Source organism: Diorhabda sublineata, chromosome 7 (assembly GCF_026230105.1).
Source record: "Diorhabda sublineata isolate icDioSubl1.1 chromosome 7, icDioSubl1.1, whole genome shotgun sequence".
Lineage (NCBI taxonomy): Eukaryota > Metazoa > Arthropoda > Insecta > Coleoptera > Chrysomelidae > Diorhabda > Diorhabda sublineata.
This window is the reverse complement of record NC_079480.1, coordinates 8,988,416-9,009,408: the sequence shown is the minus strand read 5'-3', so window position 1 is coordinate 9,009,408 and position 20,993 is coordinate 8,988,416. Positions and strand designations below refer to the sequence as shown.

At 32.6% G+C, this 20,993-nt stretch overlaps 1 protein-coding gene across 7 annotated transcripts in view; it reads left to right on the top strand.

Annotated features, from left to right (window-relative positions):
* Positions 1 to 20,993, top strand: part of LOC130447018 (AF4/FMR2 family member lilli) — a 570,483-nt gene that overhangs the window by 405,011 nt on the left and 144,479 nt on the right. For all 7 annotated transcript variants that reach the window (XM_056783613.1, XM_056783610.1, XM_056783611.1 and 4 more), the window contains one exon: positions 6,657 to 6,862. In XM_056783613.1, the coding sequence (XP_056639591.1) occupies positions 6,657 to 6,862 (206 nt within the window). The remainder of the gene's footprint in view (positions 1 to 6,656; positions 6,863 to 20,993) is intronic.

Genomic DNA, 20,993 nt, shown 5'->3' with positions numbered 1-20,993 from the left:
AATTTCCACATAACTCTGCAAAACGTCCAAGGAATTTATATTATAGCTTTTAGTCAGTATTTGTAATGTAATAGATTATGAAAAACTTTGAAATTTATACGGGATGTACAGTTTAAAAAAATATGTTATTGTTAGGACAAAGTCTTATTTATTATTTTTTTTTTCGTATACCCAATCGAAATGTTTACAATTTACTTTATGAGTGGACTCTTATCTATTCAACAACGTTTAAATTAATAATAACAACTACTATTTCTTATATTCATATTGTATACACAAAGTAATGAAAAAGCAATAAAGATATCTAGTTACAACTTATTTTTGTCATCAAACAATTCAAAGATTGTGCCATCATACAATATTTGTGTAATATTTTTGTCAAGCTAATATTTTCTAATTTTTTCCTTTAAAAAAATCGCGTCTTCTCATTTTTTTATTGAACTTGAGTAATAATAATTGATTTTTCTCGATCGGAATCTCTATAACTAACTATTAAGTATTTCTGTTCATTTTGATCTCCGATTTTTGGTAGATAAATAAACATCTTTCAAAATTTGTTAATATGGTCAGATTTCGAATTATACCAGGTTGCTACTCAATTTTTAAGATAACAAAGTCAAAACAAATATTCAAAATTGGATATGGCTGTATTGTTTTTCAAAAGATTTTCCATTGAGATCAACGCAGGTCTCGAAATTATTTTTGATCTGCGAAAATAAGGTGCCAAACAAGGACTGTTTGGCAGATGACCCATCAATCCGATGTTTTGACTGTTAAAAAACGTTTTTGTTTGAACTGATATGTGAGAGCTCACATTGTCGTAGAGGAGAATGATTCGTCTTCTGCGATTGGTTTCCCTGATTTTTTCAAACACTTCTGGCGAATAAATGATGGTGTACTATTCAGAATTGACCGTTCTACGTTACCCCACATTCCGCTGGAACGTTAGCGACATGTCCAGCTATTCTGATAAACAGGTGACCATTTGCTTCGAGCTTCATTTTAGTCGATCTGCAGTATCCTATGCGAACAAAGATTTCTAACATACAAATGTTCATGCAATATTGAATGTATGTGAGTACGATCACGATTGAATTCGCAAACCCAGCGATTCACTGTGACTCGAAATGGAGCTCCATTAAGTCAAAGCGAGCTGTTAATTTAATCCACGTTTTTAGACCAAGATGAATGTTTCAAATGTCTGTAAACAACTCAAACAAAGAAAATATAGATGATTGCAGGCCATGTGATGAACTCAAAGTCCGAATTTTTTTCAACTGATTATAATGCGATTAACCTATTTTTTTCATAAAGAATCGCGATTCATAAGAACGAAAGTGATTTTTCGGTGGTTCACTTTCACTACGGTGACGATGCTGTTAGTTTCCGACTTGTTTATTATATCATCTAATGAAATTTCATATAAACCTGTCCGATCGATTAGTTTTTATACTCATATATAAAGAAAACTCTATGTAGAGAAAACAACTTCTAGTAATAATTAAAATTATTGTTTACGTGAAAAGACAATTAAAGAAACTGAAAGGAAGTTACTAGAATAATCCTTAAAGTGCTCCGTTCCATGCAATAATTTTTAAGTCGCTCTATGCTTTTAGAAGTGGTCATATGAGCACGGATGATGCTGAACGTCCAAGGCCGTCATTTATTTCAACTCCTCCAGAAATGGTTAATAAGATTCCCTTGTACGTGAGATAGCTAATAAAGTAAATTTTTTTACCGATCGGGTATGCAAGATTTTGCATAAAAGGTTACACATGAAAAAGTTATCTGCAAGGAGGCTGCAGCATTTGCATATGCAGATTAAAAGGTCGCTTGCTACTAATGTTTGCGTATCTTAATGAAATACAAGTAAATTTTTGTATCGATATGTTACCGTAGATGAAAGTTGAATAAACCATTAGACCCTAAAAATAAAAATACAGTCGAAACAATGCATCTCATCTGAGTAACGTGCTCTCATTCCCTTTTTTCGGCCAATTAGGTCAAACCACATTGTTGGAATTTGAATTCCTGTTTTATTTATTATTCAAAAAAAGGGACAACAATAAAGGGCCAATATTATACTGTCACATTTTGGTGTGGAATTTAAGAAAAACCCACCGCATATGTTGAAGAAAAGAGTTTTTTCATCACGAGATTCGTCCCCTTTTGTTGTAGAAAAATTAACCGAACTGCGTTACGATTTATTTCCGCTTCTGCTGCCATATTTACCTGATCTAGCTCCCTCCGTCACTTCTTGTTGAAGAAGGTGATGATATATGTATTGTGCGGAAATTTCGAAAGCTAGATTAAATATATTGAAGGAAGAAAGTTGAAAAATAATATATTTTCTCTGCCGTAAAGTAACTTTTTTAATTAAAGGTCATTCGAACTTCACAAGTCAAATTTCCCATCATATATCCAAATGCATTGTGAATATGTCGACTAACCCATAAAGGCCGGGACACATCTATCATGCGACTACGATCATATAATCGGACGAGTGTCTGAGAGAGAGAGAAATGATACTAGAGTTTGAACAGCGTAGTTTACACCTTTCCGACACGTGTCCGATACCAGTCCTACACGACTCCGATCATGCATCCGATCGTGCTCCGATCGTACAGTCTATTCGTTTCACGGCTGCAGGACGCTTGGCGATTGGAATTTGTGATATTTTTGTGTTTTTGCAATGTTTGTTTTTTGTTACTAAATTGGCTACAATGTCGGGTATAAAACCTTATTAGCTTATTCAAAAAGTGGTGAAGTATCCAGTACTGTATGACTAGACAAAGGAGCAGTACCAAAACGCCGACTACAAAGACATGATCTAGAAAAAAATTGCGAAAGAACCGCAATCACCTTTTTAAAATATTGGTTAATGTTTGTCTCGTCATCCAATTGATGAGGTAAGAAAGTATAATATTCTCCTTCTACGGATCTTCTTTTCCAAGTAGAATGTACCCAAAATCTGCCTTTTCCTCTATTCTCCATGAAATCTCTCCGGTTTTCTTCATCTTCCTCTTCTAAACAAAGTGCCATCGAGACTGGTGAGAGTGGCGAATGTATCGAGCCAGAACTGGAAATCGGAAAGTACTCTGAAGCGTGCAGGACATGTGTGCTCACCCCTTCCGATCCTGCACCGATCCGTTCTATGGAGCAAAATCGGACCGGAGTCGGATCGGAGTGGTGTATGACAAATGTGTCTCGGCCACAACAGTTGCTAGTGGAGACTTTTTCTTAGTTGATTGAAACTTATTAGTGATCGACAATATCTTAATTTAGATTGAAACTATATGAAAAATTGCTGAAAAAATCAGTAGCAATAGTTTACCGAGAGAAAAGATAGAAAAGTCAAATGTTGTTAGTTTTTTTCCAATAAATGTTTTAAATACTTGGTTTTATCAATATTTCCTTTTCCTTTTTTCCGTATAGGTTTGAATAGCAGTTAGGGACCACCGTAGAAATTACGTCTAAAACGTTGGTAGTGATTAAACCGGCACTGTATAACTTAAAAAAACATTGTTATAAAAATATTTCTACGTATTAATATAATTCATCAAGAAGCAGTTATTTCTGATTGAAAAGACAACTTTTATATGTTCAAAAACATTTTAAAGTGAACAGTTCGTTTTTATGGCATATTAACATTTCGATCATTCTCACTTTGTGTTGTATTTATAAACTATTAAGAATAAAGTTTCATGTAAATAGCGTTCCGTAAATTCACACGTCTTTAATTCCTATTGAGTAACGATTATTAGTTGTAAAGCAACATCAAAGCCTCTGCTAGATTAGTATCGCCTTTATGATATAAATAAATTAATGATTAATTTATCCGTAGAAGGGAAGTGGAATCGTTTAATTCATTCGCTGATGCACTTTGCGCACTACACTGCGATGAGATACATGAGTCATGATTGTTTAGCTAGAGATTCTCACGGTGGGTGATGAACTAATCGGTAAATAAAATGTGGGCTTTGTATAATTATAATACAGTAAATAACTTTCAACGCATGATATTTTGTAGCAGAACCTGTTACAATCTAAAAACTAATCTGGGTGATTAATAGTTTCATATTTGGTTAAAATTTATTATAGTTTGTTCAAAGTTAGTTGAGGAAAGTAAAAGAGGAACAAAACATAATTTTTTTGTTACACGAGACAACTAATGAGTGCAAAGTGCAAATATAGATTATTGAGAATCTATTATTTATTATGGATATTTGGAAAGTCGATTAGAATATTTTTCATTTTCATGATGAAATAAATCATTTTTTTGTCGATTCTCAGCTTTTCCTTCGTTAGAAATTTAAAAAATTATAGAGTACGAGGGTTGCTATTTAAGTTTTGAAACAAAGAAATATTTATAAGTGGATGTTGCTTTATTATTTTTCAAAATATTCTCCATTGAGATCAATACACTAATTGTCGAAGCCATTTTTTCCATTCCGATTGAGGTACCTCCATAACATGTAATTTGAATGCATCGACCGCTTCTTCAGGTGTAGAAAAATGTTAACCTCGCAATTAATTTTTGATAAGAAGAAGTTTTGACTGTTCAAAAACGTTTTTGTTTGAACTGATGTGTGGACAATGATTCATCTTCTGCGATTGGCTTCCCTGATTTTTTCGAGTAGTTCCAGCAAACAAATACTGATTTACTAATCAGAATTGATCGTACTACGTTGCTCTAATGGAACGGTGGTGACATGTATAGTTATTCCGAAAAAACAGGCAACCATTTGCTTCGAAGCTGGCGAATAACTTTTGTTGGATTTGGCTCATCTTGAAAGACCCATTTAGAATCTCGCACTTGCAATGTTATCGATTTGATGCCATTTTGGTGCAAATTGCAGTGCTAGGGAAAATTCAAGTTACTTTTCGCGAAACAACCAACCTGTTCATCGGACTCCAATCTCAATGACTACTTTTTTGTTCATCTTGTACTTGTTCATCTCACCTAACCAAATTTTACGCACAGCATCGTTGTTTTATGACTAAACAGCCGATTTTGGATGACCTTCTCGAAATTCTCTAACAAAGTGCGACCACGATTCAATTCGGAATACCAACGAAACACGGTTGCCCGACATGGTGCTTCATAAACAAAAGTTGATCGCCAACTGCGGTTGGTTTTCTCCACGTCGAAAGTCATAGAAAATCATCGCACGAATATGTTCTCGATTTAATTCCTTTAAAAATGTCAAACTTTTAGATGGCAATGTCATATTTGACATATTCACATTATGAATGTGGCCATTTCGCAAATTTAGGTAGCAACCCTTGTAGTCAAAAATACTGAAAACATGCTTTCATATTTAATGTAGAATAAAGAAGTAGCAACACTTGTGATAATTATTATAGATATTTTCAATCTAATTGTGAATAACAGGATTGTGAGATATGGAATTATAAACAATCCTTCTTTTTCTGGGCTTAGAACGGGTAAGACTATTGCGATTCTAACATACTTTCATATAACAGGCGGAGTTACAACTTGCTATACGAGGAGGTACCCAAAAGTAACCGAAATAGCATTGCCATGGGTGAAGCTTTTCTGATTTCTGTCTAGCGCAACTCGTCGCCACTTCAGTCACCGTTGACCTGCCATGTTCTGTTCATCACTAGTAACCATTTTTATCTAGTGCTGTTTCACACTGATTGCAAATTTGAGTGAACAACGTGCCGCTGTGAAGTTTTGTTTTCTACTCAGATGATACTGAATACACAATAATCAGGTGGTATAATTCTTCCAATATCAATTGCAGTAAACACAATGTCCGCCTTTGATTTGCACGAGAACATCAAAAGACAACCGTAATGAATATACGAATGTTGTGGTATGAGGTTGCACTAGTTTGGAGGCTTATAGGGGCCTAGCTATGATTTAGGACGGTTGTTTGAATGCCGATCGCTAAATAACAGATGTTTTAGAACCACATGACTCATTTATAATAAACTTTTTACTATTAATGCATGATAATGTACGTCTACATGTAACTAGGACGTTGTAAAAGTCCCAGTATTAGATATCCATACTTTGTATTAACCACTGGGAAGTCCCGATGTTAACCAGTTTGAACACTTATTGGGAGTATTTGACTTAGCATTACAGCAGTCACCTATAAGTATAGATGAAGTCTCATTTATAATAACCGAAATATGGAATCAAATTAAACAATTTTTAGTTTGTTATGAAATGAAATTTCTGTTTTCTTTTACTTATACTAAATATTTATATTTCTATAGTTTATTTTATGTAATTCAAAAACGGTGTTTGACTTAGTTACATACAAACTATCACTCAAGCCATTAGACTTGATTTCCCATGTAGATTTTTTCATATTATAAAATATGAGTTAATTGAACTGAGGTGCTTATTTTTCAGTTGGATAAAACAATTACATTAAAATGTGATCTCCCTTCTAGGAAGGGATTATGGAAACGGATTATGATTTTTCATAACACAAAACCCTTATCTTTAAGGTTATCTTTAGGTATCAAGTTATTTACATAAAGCGCGTCACTTAAACTATCACTTATTCCAAATAATAATAAAGACAAAAATAATATTTAGTGATACTGTAGTGATGATATTTATGGTTCCTATAACCATATGGTTGTTTTTAATCATTATTTTTTAATTTTTTTAGGTAAACCCGTCCGCAGCAGATCCCGTCACACAACAAATTCAAAGTAAATTGGGAGATTTTCAAAGAGTGAAACATCTTTTAGACCACAGAGGAGAAGGACTAATTGGTGTGGATGGAGTACCACCAAGTCCAGGAGTACCACAATCTCCTACTCCCACATCCAGACATCATAATCCGTTCGGTCAGGTGGCAAGTGGCTCTAGCAGGTAATTGAAATAATAGATATCAGAACCGTGATGGAATTCATCAAATATTCTACTCACATTAATTATGAATCTTTAGCTTGGTCTGCACTGAAAAATCGTCTTCTATGTTTGCGACTGCAAGTAACCAACTTGTATTTCACTTTTGTTTGCAAATTGTCCACATCGAGTTAAGATGCCAACCACTTAACGGACACTTTAGTCGACTAATTGTCTCCACCAGGACTATTAAGTCGACAAAAAAGTCGTCGATTAATGACGATATTATGCTAGCCTTCGTGGCATCCATTTTTTCGAGTATAAAGGAACGGAATCATAAATATTGGTTACGACCAATACTCGAAGGAAGAAACACACATGGAGGAATTGAGCTAATAAATACTTTGAGAAGAAATGATTTGTTAAGAGGACGTATTGAAGATTGAGAAATTAGAAACTTACACCGTACAACTGAATGGCAACAGAATTTCTACACTTGATGCGTTTAATTAGAAATTAAAAGCGATCACTTTTTATGTTGATTATGAATATCTCTAGCCCCATAGTACACTTAGTTTATGATATAAACCAATGAAATTATTACTTTGTTTGTTTACATCACATGTTTCTGTCTCTAACTAATGCTTCCAATTAAGCATCCGATACGGTTCCCGTAATTTATTTACAGTTTTTATTGTTAGAACGAGAAAATTACGAAAACTCTATCACTAACACGTGTTGCCAACACAAAGTTGTTAAGAAACAACGTTACTAAAACGAAAAACGATGTGAAATAGAAACTAGTTTTAAAGCGTTGAATAAGGTTGTATAAGTTTATCGTTAAGACGGGTTTTATATGTTTTTTCTAGTTGTCATTTAATGTTATGTGGTATATATTTTCACAGAATAGAAAAATACGACTGAATCAATCCAGTTTATAATAGTAAACGCTAGAAATAAAATAAATTATTCAATTACATTTATTTTCTGTTTATGTTACAGGAAAAGTAGATTTTCCATAAAGAGTTGATCTGTTTATTCTCCTATTCTCTCAATCAATCAACTTTTTTCAATAGTTGATTCGATTATTTCTAGTAAGAGTCAATTCCTACCAATCCACTTGTGACAATTACAACAAATAAAAAATAAGTTATTATAGATGCTTGTTACAAATTGGTCTGATACATATATTCTTTTAAGGAGCCCATGGAATTGAAACATGCTTCATTACCATTAAGTTATGTTTCAAATCAAAACTTTTGTTTTTTTAGAGCAATTATCATATTTTCATGATCATACTTTAATAATTTTAGGTATTATTACTGTTTTAGTTGGAAAATTCTTATTTTCATTATTTTATAATAAATTTTTACATCGTTATTTATTAGAAGGCCAATTAATTGAAATTATTTGAACTATTTTACCAACTATCACTTTAGTTTTTATTGCAAATCCTCCACTTCACGATTAATTTATATTCTTAATGAAATTAACAATCCGAAAATCACTATTAAAACAAATGGACATCAATGATATTAATCTTATAAATACTCCGATTTTAAAACTATTGAATTTGACTCTTATATAATCCCAATTAATGATATAATTTTCGTCTTCTAGATGTTGATAATCAAGTAATAATTCCTTTGGAATCAAATATTCGAATATAAGTTATATCAGCTCATGTAATTAATTCTTGAACAATCCCTTCTCTAGGAGTAAAAATTGATTGAACATTTTGGAAAATTATCTAGCAACAATTAAAAACTTAGTTACAACTTGCACTATATACTTGAAACAAACAAAAACAAGGGAAAAATTAGATCATACATTTATATTTATATGCTTCTAAATGCTCTTGATTTTAGGTCTTTTCTGATTTAAAATTGGATTATAAAAAGTTTAAACACAGATGAAACGTCAAATTTTTATCTGTCTTTAAAAAATTATAGAAGAAACTAACTTTAAATCATAAGAGATCTAAAATCCAGAAGATTTAGAAGCATAAACATGTCAAAAGGTCTAAGAAATATAAAATTAAAGAAATTTATATTTATATCGTCATATATTAATATCAAAATATGTGTTAAAGCGTACAAAGCTCTTCTGCTATAACTCAAGTTTCAGTATATGACAAAGACGCGATTATTTATAGTGGAATTTATGAAAAACTTTTTGAAAGACTTTTTTATCATTAATAGATTTCCCATTTTGGTGCATATGTTAGTGAAAATTTCTGGAACACTACTACCGCAACACCAATATTCGCAAATATACAATTATTTGATGCTCGTTTCGATAACCATATTATCGTCTTCAGAGATCGCAGCTGTCATATATTCGGGATAATTATTTCGTGTTTTTGCTTTTTGATTAATTGTGCTACTTAATTAAGGATAATTGGATAGGAAATCTTTCTCTTTATATAATGTCCATGTCAGGTTATACAGGGGAGCTCATGCTCTAGTTTTCTTCGACAGACCCTATGTCACATAATTTTGAATATACAGTTTTTTTCAGGTTTTATTCATCACCCAAAATCTTGCCTTCTAATAGATGTTTTATATGTCATGAAGCAAATGGAACTTTTTGAAAGAACGCTACATACAAAATGGCCGTTGTTTCTGCAGAGTGTTTAGAAATTGTCACTTTTCATAACATTTATACAGCTTTAAGACTTAGTATCACAATCACACCATTCACGTGTCCACTATACAAGAAGTTATCCAAGATTATCAAACACCACAAAACTATAGAAATCCACCCAAATCCACTACTAGAGAAGTTGTTAACGCCAAGAAACGCGAAGAGACTGAAAAAAGATAGGCCAAATAGCCTAATTTGAGGTATATCTAAGAGGTTGCATCAATGGATGTAAGACTCACTAAGACATTAACACTTGCGAGCAAATTAACCCATAGAATGTATAAAAATATACGTAATATCACAACGCAGATTACAAATACAAGTTATTTAGTAGTATTAAATCTAAACTACAGTGACAATTAGAACATAGGGACTATTTGGGAAAAGTAGTGCGTGAGCCCCCAACCTCTCCAAAATCTTGTCTGTCTACGCGCTAAACACTATATATTGATAGAGATCGAAAAAAGGGCGAATCATCAAAAATGTATTTCTTTACATATACGTTAATTAGGTACAATCTACCTAGAATCTTTTATTTTTCCTATTTCTTTGTTCCGCCACTGACCCATTTATGAATCAAGACAATTATCTATCACTACATCTAAAGATATTATGTATCGATTCAAGAAAGAAACTGACAATTTTGAACCAGTTGAAGTGTGCCTAAAATCTTGCATTTGAGAGTATAAAAATGGATTGAGTCGACCAACGCGCGGTGACTACATACTTTAACTTAGAAGATTTGACTGCAATGCAAATTAGTTAATATATTCGGTGGATAGATACATTAGCGGCATATGCAGTATCATAGTGAAAAGTCGTAAGTCGTAAGTTTAATAGTGGTAGACATACAGACGAACATTGAGGTGAATCGCCTGCAAACCCTCTGCCACTTACAAAAATAGTGTTGCAAATCGACGTATTATATTAGACAAATAAATTGAAGAAAGTGGTTTCTCGTCCCATATCATACACAATATACTTACTGCCGAATTGAACATGTAGAATATCTGGGTCCACCATTCAAAATTCAGGATGCAACCTTAAGCAGGAATGGTTATGTTAAATGTATGTTGGTATATAGATAATTTTAGAAGATGACCTGTAATTAGAGGTGCTTACTATGCCAAGTTAGTTCCAACATTACGTGGCGTTAAAAAATCGTCGGAGAAAGTTCGCAAAGATGTTATCTTTTATTGGAACAATCACATTTCGGCCATTGCAACAATCACAATCCCTCAGGTAGGCTTGGAGTTAGTTAAACAAATGTCATATTTTCGAAATTTGCTCCCGAGCGATTACTGGCTGTCTTCAAAGAAAAAGGTTTTCTTATGATTATGGTGCCGCGTATGTACGGTAAATCAGTGGTTTTCAAATGCTATATACATACTATATATCGCTTTGTTTTATTTATCATAAACTGTTGACAGTCGATTAACTTTACCACATTAATTAGTGGTTCAAAATATATCAAATAAACCATTAGCGGAGGCATTTGCAATAAAATATGAAAAGCGGAAGGTCATTTAAGTTTTAAAAATTAGTTTATTAAGTTGAAAATACGATTGAATTCTTCTTTTCACCACCCACCGCTTTAATGCGCGCACACCATCAGAAAACTTCAATGGTCTATTATTTGACTATGTCATTTACACTAAATCATATTTATTTATTTTATTGTTTTTCTAATAACATTCTATTCATACAAGAACGGACGAGGAAGAAGATCTTGGGTAAACAAAATGTATCTAAAACTCGCGTGCTTTATTGTCAAAAAATTGTTACAATTTGTAAACAAAAGCGTGTAAAAACTAAAAATCCAACATAAAAATAACTAAATGAAGATACAAATAAAACAAAATTGTAGGATATAGTAATAGGTAATAATTCGTATATAAGCAAAAATTAAACCATTATGCAGCTTTTCCGGAATTAAATATTATTATTAGAATAGAAATCGTTTACAGAGTAGAATGTGGGAAAAGATGATATCGATTTAATTTCAATTGGCAAGTGATTGTGCATTTTTTTGCATTGTAAAATATTGAGCCCTTAACTAATTCTGAGCAAGGAGTAGGTAGGTAAAGGTCGTGCTATGCGTTCCTAAGTGGATAGCAGTGCAACGATCTTTCTGAAATTGGGGAATTGGGCAAACGGATTCAAAGATAAATAAGAAAGGAAGAGTCAGACTTTTTTTATTTTTTAAAGTCCCTGTAGTGAGCCGTGACGTTTAGTCCGAGTAAATATCTAACAGCTCTCTTTCGTAGTTTGAAGATACGCTCAAATTGAGTCGCACCACACGTACCCCAGAAGGAAAGGGCATATTGGAGATGTGACTCAATAAGGGCATAATAGACTGTTGAGGAGGTGGATAAGTTCAGTTCTTTGGAAACTGATACCAGCGCAAAACGTTGAGACAGAGAAAATTAGAATCACACTAGGACCATATCACTATCACTAGATATGGTCCTATGAAGTGCCGTGAGATCAGGATTGCTCCAAGAGAAACTAGTGTCATCTGCAAATAGACATATTTTACACACAAATAGGGCCTAGTACTGAGCCTTAGGGCGCTCCACATTCTATTGGCTTGCAAGAAGACATTGTTGTTTCAACTCTTACAAGCTGACTTCTATTTGTAAGGTTGACTTGAACTATGCGAGAGGTGGTCCCCTGAAACCGTATTACTGCAATTTGTTGATTAAAATTTGATGATTATCGAAAGCTTCAAAAAAATCGCAAAAAGTTGTTGCAGCGGAGTGATGGCTGTTTAGGTTAGAGTACACATTATCAAGGAGGGAGAAAATAGCATCATAATAATAAAAGCCTCTTTTTGACCAATCTTTCTATGATCTTAGATAACGTGGGAAGGAGCGCACTTGGGCGATAATTCGATGCTCAATTTTTATCTCCTCCTTTATCCAGAGGTATAATTATAGCCGTCTTAGGCAATTGGGAAAAGTGTCATTTTGAAATGAAACCAGATGAGTATTTATTTTTGATGTCATTAATTCTACTGCGAAGCTCTGCTAAAACTACGGGCATAAAGAAGATATGAAAGCGGATAATGAGAAGGAGTTATAGAATTTGATAATTTTTTTTTTTTGGATACATTCACAAGGTAATATTGAGTTTATCAGGTGAAGAAGAGATTATGCTCATTCATATTACGTAGAAGAATATCGGAATTCTTCTCATTTAATTTCTATCGATTAATTTCAATTTACAGAAAAAATTCTGTACCTTGTATAATTTATAAGGAAACTGAATACGCAATATGTCAATTATTGTTAGCCAAGTCCAGTAAACATTGTAAGAAGGTATTTTGCAAAATTAATCACTAAAATTAAAAATGCTGAGTGATGAGAGTGAGTCATGCTAACGTATTCATAAAATTTGAAGAATAATACAATTTCATTTGGTCGAAGTATACTGAATACTCAATACTAAAGGCCGCTTTAAATGTCTATTTGGACTTAGACATTAGGAAATTTTTTGTTATCTATGTGAAGATTGAATACAGGAGTGAAGCAAAAAAGCTGCAGTATTGTAAAAAAAACAGATGGAGAATAATTAAAGTAATAACTACATTTGAAATAGAAAAATATTTATATTGCTCCCGAAGTATATGTCGACGCTATAAATTTACGAATTTGCTAAACAAGGGCGCGTATCTGCTTGTGTCGATATCACCTTTAAATATAGATAATTCATAAAAATTCACAATTATAGAAGTAGGATTATGTGTAGATAAGTGTAGAAAATACTTCCGAAGAAATTATCCAACACCATATTATTTTCAAAATGCGCGAATCAGACGTATTCTTCGCAACCAATCGGAATTAACTTTTTTATGAGGCACACTTTGACAACCTTAGTATCTAATAAAGGTGCCAATCCACAACAATTAAACGATATAATAGAACATAACAGAATCAAGGATATATCTAATAAGCCTGAAATAACAAGAAAAACTCAATTTCATCGATAGAGATGCTCGTTGGGTTTGAGTTTTTTACTAAGTTAGTTTAATATGGGTTTTGGAATGGCCCCGAAATGAATTCTTTTCCTCTGCAGAGCTTGTATTAAAATATTTTTAAATTATACGTTCTGAAATCAACTACAAACTCATTATTAATGAAATATGATGAGTAAAAGAATGAAATTAATAAAAATATAATAGTAATAATAAAAAGGCGAAATATGATTGTTTGAATTTTGTGGATAAATGTAATTGTAGTCTTTGGGGGGATTCAAGATCTCGTCGACACATTGAAAATTCCCACTATCGGTTGTACGTTAATATATACAACTTGGAAGATCACCGGTGCGATTACTCAATCGTAAATGAACGTCACACGTGGAAATGATTAACTCAATTATAATTAAAGTTAAATCTAACGGTTTATGTGTGCTTGGTACTTCCGTTTAGATTATAAAGTACATAAGCGTAGTATGAGTTGAAAATTTTATTTAATCAATCGGTGTTATTAGAATGTTATTACAAAGACTATCTATTTTGATTAATACATTTTTATAGTCCTTCAAATATCAATTGCAGATTATAAAAACTCTTGCCGACAATTTTGTTTGATCCTATCTACCATAGGCGTTGATACCTCATTTTATAAATTTATTATTTTTATAAATAGTTCGTATGTGAGAAAGTATTCATTAAAAAGCAATCGAATCATTGTAAATTGGAAGGCATTATACGCCGTTATTTAGACAGATGCACTTATAACTGTAGTCCTAGTGGAACTTGGAAAAAATTCATTATTTTACCACGTTAACTTGCTACAACTGAATATTAAATTATAAAACGTAAATAGACGAGTAAAATGTACCTGCCTGTAAGGGAGTTTGGTTTAAACAGGGTACCAGACGTGAACTGCGCCTTTTTTTACCCCATTCTTCTAATACAACTTCGGTAGTCTTTTATCTAACGCAAATAATCTTTTCGCCATCGAACTATCTCGAATTTTTTGTGTTTAAAACCACATGCTGACAAAACTTGACGCAATGTTTCTTAACTGGTATAATTGTATTCTGGATAATTTTCTAACTTTTGCTGTATTACTTCTAATGTCGCAATCCTGTGAATGATCCCCAGCAACCCCTTTCGTGACTACTCCATAAATGGAAAATTTATTTAATCTTGTTAATTCAGCGATGATTGCATTATCAGATTGCTGAACATTCGAATATATTTAAAATAACTTGTGTCATGTATTTGTATATCTAAATCTTTATTATTAAATTAATACCTGTCTTTATTCTCACTACACTGTGCAATTTTATTGTCTTCATTATTCATTATTGATGTAAAGAACGCCATATTTCTATTTATTTAAAGAATTTTATGAATTAAATAAATCTTACCAAGCGACGCCACTGCTCATCGCAAACCGTCTAGCAGGGATATTTCAAAAAAATTGTGAACATACGCCTTCCGATAGCTTTGGCCAATAGAAATGCATTTATGTTTACGATTCCATGTTTTCATTGGTAAACAGTGGAGATGATGAGTCCACGTGAACTGACGGTTTGTTAGATTTTATACGGGCAGTAAATATTATTTTTCATTTATTTGGTATGAGTGTCGTGCGTATTTATGAAATGTTTATTGTTTTTCGCATAACTGTCTTCTGCTATTGATATTGCAAGAATTATACAACGTATTTTATAGTATTATCAAGGGGAATATCTAATTACACTATTGAAAATCGTTTTGTAAATTTGTCTTTACAAACTATCAGGACAATGGCACTCTGCACTATGTAAATGTTAACTTTCAGCATACTTACACTTTGGATTAGGTACATTCAAACTTCAACCTTAACGACTATAAAATGATACAATTGCACTTTGGAATGCGCGAATCTTTACTTAAAAAAAAAAAATAAAAAAAGAGATATTTATACAACCCTTTTTTGAATTGTAAGATCGTTATTTGCTCTCGCTAGCCTTTTCCTTTCCTTCTTTAGGCCAAGAGGCACCTTTTTGACTTTCATGTTATTTCCAAAGTTATTTTCAATATCTGCTGATATTTTTGAAAACATTCCCATTTTAAGTGGGTATCTTTCCAGATTTGTTTGTACGTCTGTATGAGTCAGAACTTCTGTAGCATTCTTTAATTTTATATAATAAAAAATTTCTCCTACTGGTAAACATCGGTCCAAATTTTGGCCGTTAATTTTAGGAGAAAAAGGTTTAAGACTAGAGTTTTGTGGATTTCGTTCACACGAATTCTTTTCAACCAGAGAAACTTTTAAAACTTATAGAAACTGACCCACAGGAAGTCGCTCTCTTAGGATCTGATTACAGTCCATTGTTTGTGCTTGGAAAGTGACCACTTGCACCTTCATACCAAAATTGGTTTTCTCTGAACCAAGACTTCTTGAAATAATTTAGTAAGACTTTTATACTTCCGTTAGAATTAGCATCCCTCGCATCACTAGGCGTACAGCATCTGTGAAAGTTTCATCGTCTATACCAATCTATAATGCATGAATATCAGGAAGAATTTTATTTCCCGGATCTTTGACTCAATATTATTCAAAACATTCCAAATATTGTTTTGAAGCATCTGCAAGTAGCACATTTGACTCCTAAATGGTTCCATGAAGGCTTAAACACGATTTTTTCATTATAAAGGCAAACTCAACTTCTGTATCGCTGTAACATACTGCAAAAGTAAACGGAAAAACTCAGCAAAAGTCCAATGTTCCAACTATCAGGATTTTCTTGGTACTAGTTAAAATTTGTTGAAGTTTGGTTTGGCAAGTCCATCTGATTAACTTCGATTTTAAAATCTGCGGTACGAAAATATATGTTCTTCTTTATCAAACAAATTTAGATTAGAAATTAACCCATAAGGAATCAAATTCCTATCCAGGCCAACTTTAAATTTTTCCAACGATGCCACTGGGTAAGATATAATTTCAAAACCATTCATCTAAATAGGTTACCTAATACAAATGGCAATGCATGCACTAAATGAGTTAATACTGCACTAGTCCTGCAGTTCTCCTGCAGAATTAGTAGATAATCTAAAAGATTTTGAGCGGTGATAAAGTTAAAAATGTTTTCAGTTGTGATTTTAGAGGAGGTTCTTCACTCCGACTACAGAGGGCTGCAATGACTTTGCAGACGATTATCTGTATCATTGGCATGGAACTTTGTTGAACTCCGAGTAATACAACAGTTACTTTCCCGCAGGACATTCATTTTTTCTGTATCTACCACCTGTACATCTGGAGGTAACCTTTAATCCTTCTATTGATTTATTAGCAGTTATTTGCTTCCAAATATTCAGAAAATGTTCCCTAACTCTACTTTGGAGAAACATACTCTAAAATGGCAGATTCACGCTTTGACTTACTTAGCCAAGATAATTGCGTATCAAAGGTGCGTCAAGTTTGATGACAGTTAAAAACACTTTTCTAATGATTATTCATTTTAAATTGCATTTAATTCTAACCCTATTTTTAACGTCAAACAAGCTAAATTTATAAATAAATTAGGGTTATTTCAGAAAATTTCTAAGAAATCTAAGAAATTTCTCGATCGCCTGTTCAATTTTGAATGATAGCAAAGGTACTTTAGAATTAGAGATACCAATGTGATTAGGTACAATTCTTTTTTAAGTGTTGTGTGTATCTATGCAGCTTAGGGTGTCATGTACACTGGGATCCAACGGATCTTGTTGAGGCACAGGTTTTGCCAGGTTTAAATAGTTTGACATTGGACCTTATAGCTATATAATTTTTGACGCAACTACCTTAGTAAGTTACAAAATATTGTAGCCACACTTTTGGTGCTTTTCGCCACCTTTGCCTTTTTGGCACGTGCCCTTTTCCGATACCATCCCATGGAATCTTTTTTGGATGTTCGACCATAATAAAGTCTACAGTCTCATCATCCGTTATAATTAATAGAATTAGATTGCACTTTCTTGGTCCTCGAGGCGAAGCTCTTAAAATCGCTCACGACATCCTATGGCAATATAAAATATTCAACGTAAGAAATTCTCCATTCTTCCGAGGAACATTAAGTTAATTATTCTGATTAAATCACTACTTAAATCAAAATAGTACAATGAAAATGTATTAGTATAAGAGATATTGTAATATTTTATACAACTAGGTGAAAAATTTGGTTAACTGGCGGCATTATTAAAACCGCTACAATTTACAATAATCCCAAAAGAAATCTGGCAGACGGCAAGTACGATTTACATACCTTTCTATGTCATCTGCTGCACTTACATTCCGAGAACGGTTATACCTGTAATAGTAGAAATTACAAAACTAATAGATGAATAGTCGTAGTAACTCATTTTTTTTAATTGTATTGAACTTGGGTATCCAAAGAGGATGAAAATTAATTTTCACAAGTTTTTAAAGTTTATTATTAAAAATATAGAATGGCCGACAAGGAAATAAGTAAAAACGTGGAATAATTTGTACTACATTAATTTTAATTCATTTCTTAAGTCATATATGGCTAGAATGTGAGGTATTCTTTTGATCTATTTCACAATCATTTCAAGTTACATATGATTCTACTTGGTACTTTTACAGTACTCAAGTGTTTCTATTCGTATACTGTTTTCGACTAAATGTTTCTTCATACATTTCTCCAAAATTCGATAACATAGGTAAATGGCAATAAAATTAATTACTTTGTATTTAACAGTCGATGCCCAATTCAAAACTACAATTGTCAATCGGTAAATGTTTCTGTAACACCATCTTACGGCAGTGAATATTTATATTGAGTCATTTACCCAGTCGATATAGTATATATATTTCTTCAATTTTTCATTTAAATACGTCAAATTTTATCTTTATTTCAAAAATTATTAAAAAAAACTAATTTTAAAACAGAAGAGACCTAAAATCAAGAATATTTAGATGTATTTATATATATACATTTATATATTTAACAAATCAGTGTATCCGATCGTAATATGGATAGATAGATAGTATTTAGATTTCTTGGCATGCAATAATGGTGGTACTGTCAATGATAATACTACAAATTTATGAAATTATTGTGTGTCATCGTTTCTTAATAAGAGTGGATAATTTCAAATAAATCTGTCGTTTCGAAGTGCTCTTAACTCGAATTCAAAAATTCTGCTTACAGATCGTAGTACAGTCCATACTTTCTTAGCCTAACATAGAGAAGTCATAAATTTAAAAAAACTGATTATTTTTCAATTTATTTTCCCTTTACTTTACACACTTTTCAGAATGTTTGACTAAAGTTCTACGCCACTATTAAAATATGATGCATCTTTATCTTGTACAATATCATCGTCGCTGTTAAATCTTTTACTTTGGGAATAAAAATTAGTCGGATAGTGTTAGATCAGGACTAAATGGTTGGTGTTCAATCTCCGTGAAGCCACATTCGTGTACAGCCTCGGAAAGCGAAGCAGTGTGCACTGGAGCATTATAATAAAGCAAGTGCGCACCTCGGCTGATTTTGCCGCGCTTTTTCAATAGTTTTTTGACGCAACTGCCTTAGTAAGTTAGAGTAATGCCGCGCTTACAGTTGTATTTAATTCCTTAAAGTCAAACAAGAGAACTTCCTAGTAGTCACAAATTATTGTAGCCATCACTTTGGGTGCTATTCGTACCTTTGCTTTTTTGGTACTTGCTCCGCTTCCCGATGGAATCTCCATAGTCTCATCATTCGTTACAATTTATTGTTAATCGAGGCAAAACTCTAAAAATCGCTCGCAACATTCGAAGCTGCTTTTGCACTGCGTTGAGAATTCAAGACAGTCATTTTGCACTAATTTTTGTTATATTTAAATGCTCATTCGTGATAATCAAAACACTTGTTTTGGAAATGCTGGTCTCTGTAGCAAGTCCTTTTGTTTTTAGGCGCCGGTCACTTAAAACAATTTTTTCCTCTAAATTATGTTTTCTCGAATAGTCACCGTCACAGGACCTTCTGCACGTGGGTAATCTTCTAATGATTCTGGTCCCCAGCGAAGCAACTTAGACCCATTTATAATTGTTGAAAAGTCACTGTAAACAGCCTTCATTCTGGTTTTGATTTGTGTTGGTATTAATCCTTCTTTGGTCGAAAATTTTATAACAGCGCCGATTCAATTTTAAACATTTTTCAAAACAACTTGACTTAGTAGTTGTTCGAGTTCTACTATAATAAAATGGATGAAAGCAGCAAGTTGAAACTTTGTGTAAAGTTTGTTGAGCCTTGTCACTGACGTGTGTATATAAAGCCAAAAACTCATGTAAATAGATAGATATCAAGTTAACAAATACGTGTCAAACAGTGCGATAGGCACATTTCGATTTTCGTTCACTCCCATATCTTGTTTCGTAGTTAAGAAATTTTAGAAATATATTTTCACTCTGTAACACAGTTTAATTTCAAATAAAGCTTTTCATTCTATCCTCTAATGTAAAAGGTAAACATTATTCTCTAATTATTCATCCTTTAGTTAAGTTCTCTATAAAATATGTCAGTAATTTTCTTCCTCCTTATGTCTTTTTCCTAATTTCGGCTCGTTTGTTGCAGGTAGTTGAATTATTATTTGAAACTCCATTTTTTGCAAATCTTACAATAACGAATGATGAAGCGCGTGAAAAAGTAACTGAGACTAATCACTCAATTTATTTGCGACGACGACGAGAAAAGTGGATAATAACCATTCGCGTAGTTTTTGAATTATATACGGTATTCATTACATTCGTTAAGGTAATTATGTTGTTATATATCTTTGATGCTACAATTTTTTTTTGAAAACGAAGCGAATAAATGAAAATCCATTTTGTAAATTGCTGATGTTCATTCGGAACATTTCGAGGGACAAAGCAGTAATTTAGCATTCATTTAAATTCACTGAAAACTGTTGTTTCTGTTAGTTACTTTTAAGTAGAAATCTCAAAATCAATTCATATATAACAGAAAACAAATCTTATAAATTAAGTACGGCTCTGCCCGGATATGGATGTCGTAATGTAAATAGAGGAAAAATAAGCAATTTTTAATAAAATAATATTATAGGTATAGAAAGAATGCCTCGTTATGTTGAAAAAATTACGATAGTTGATTATTTTGTAATACATAAGTTTCTCTGTGTCCTAAGTTGTCATTAACAACTAATTATATACATATTATTGAAATAGTTAAAAGCAATAAGGAAATAAATTGATAGTGCAGTCAAAATAAACACGTATTCAACTGTAGATATTATACGATTTTGAATACGTACCCGGCCTGAGATGGCGGTAGTTGCTTGAAAAATACCACTATATTATAAAGTACACAATCTGTACTGCATATGTTTCAAGTTTGAAAAAGCCACGTTGTTTGGAATTTGTTTGGCAGCCGTCAATACTGATCGTTTTCAGTGAACATGGAAAAATTGATCATCGTTATTTGATACAATACTTTCATTTGAAAGGCATTAGCCCAGCTAATATAAAAGGCGAACCAGATTCTACTCTGGGTGAGACTGCTCCTT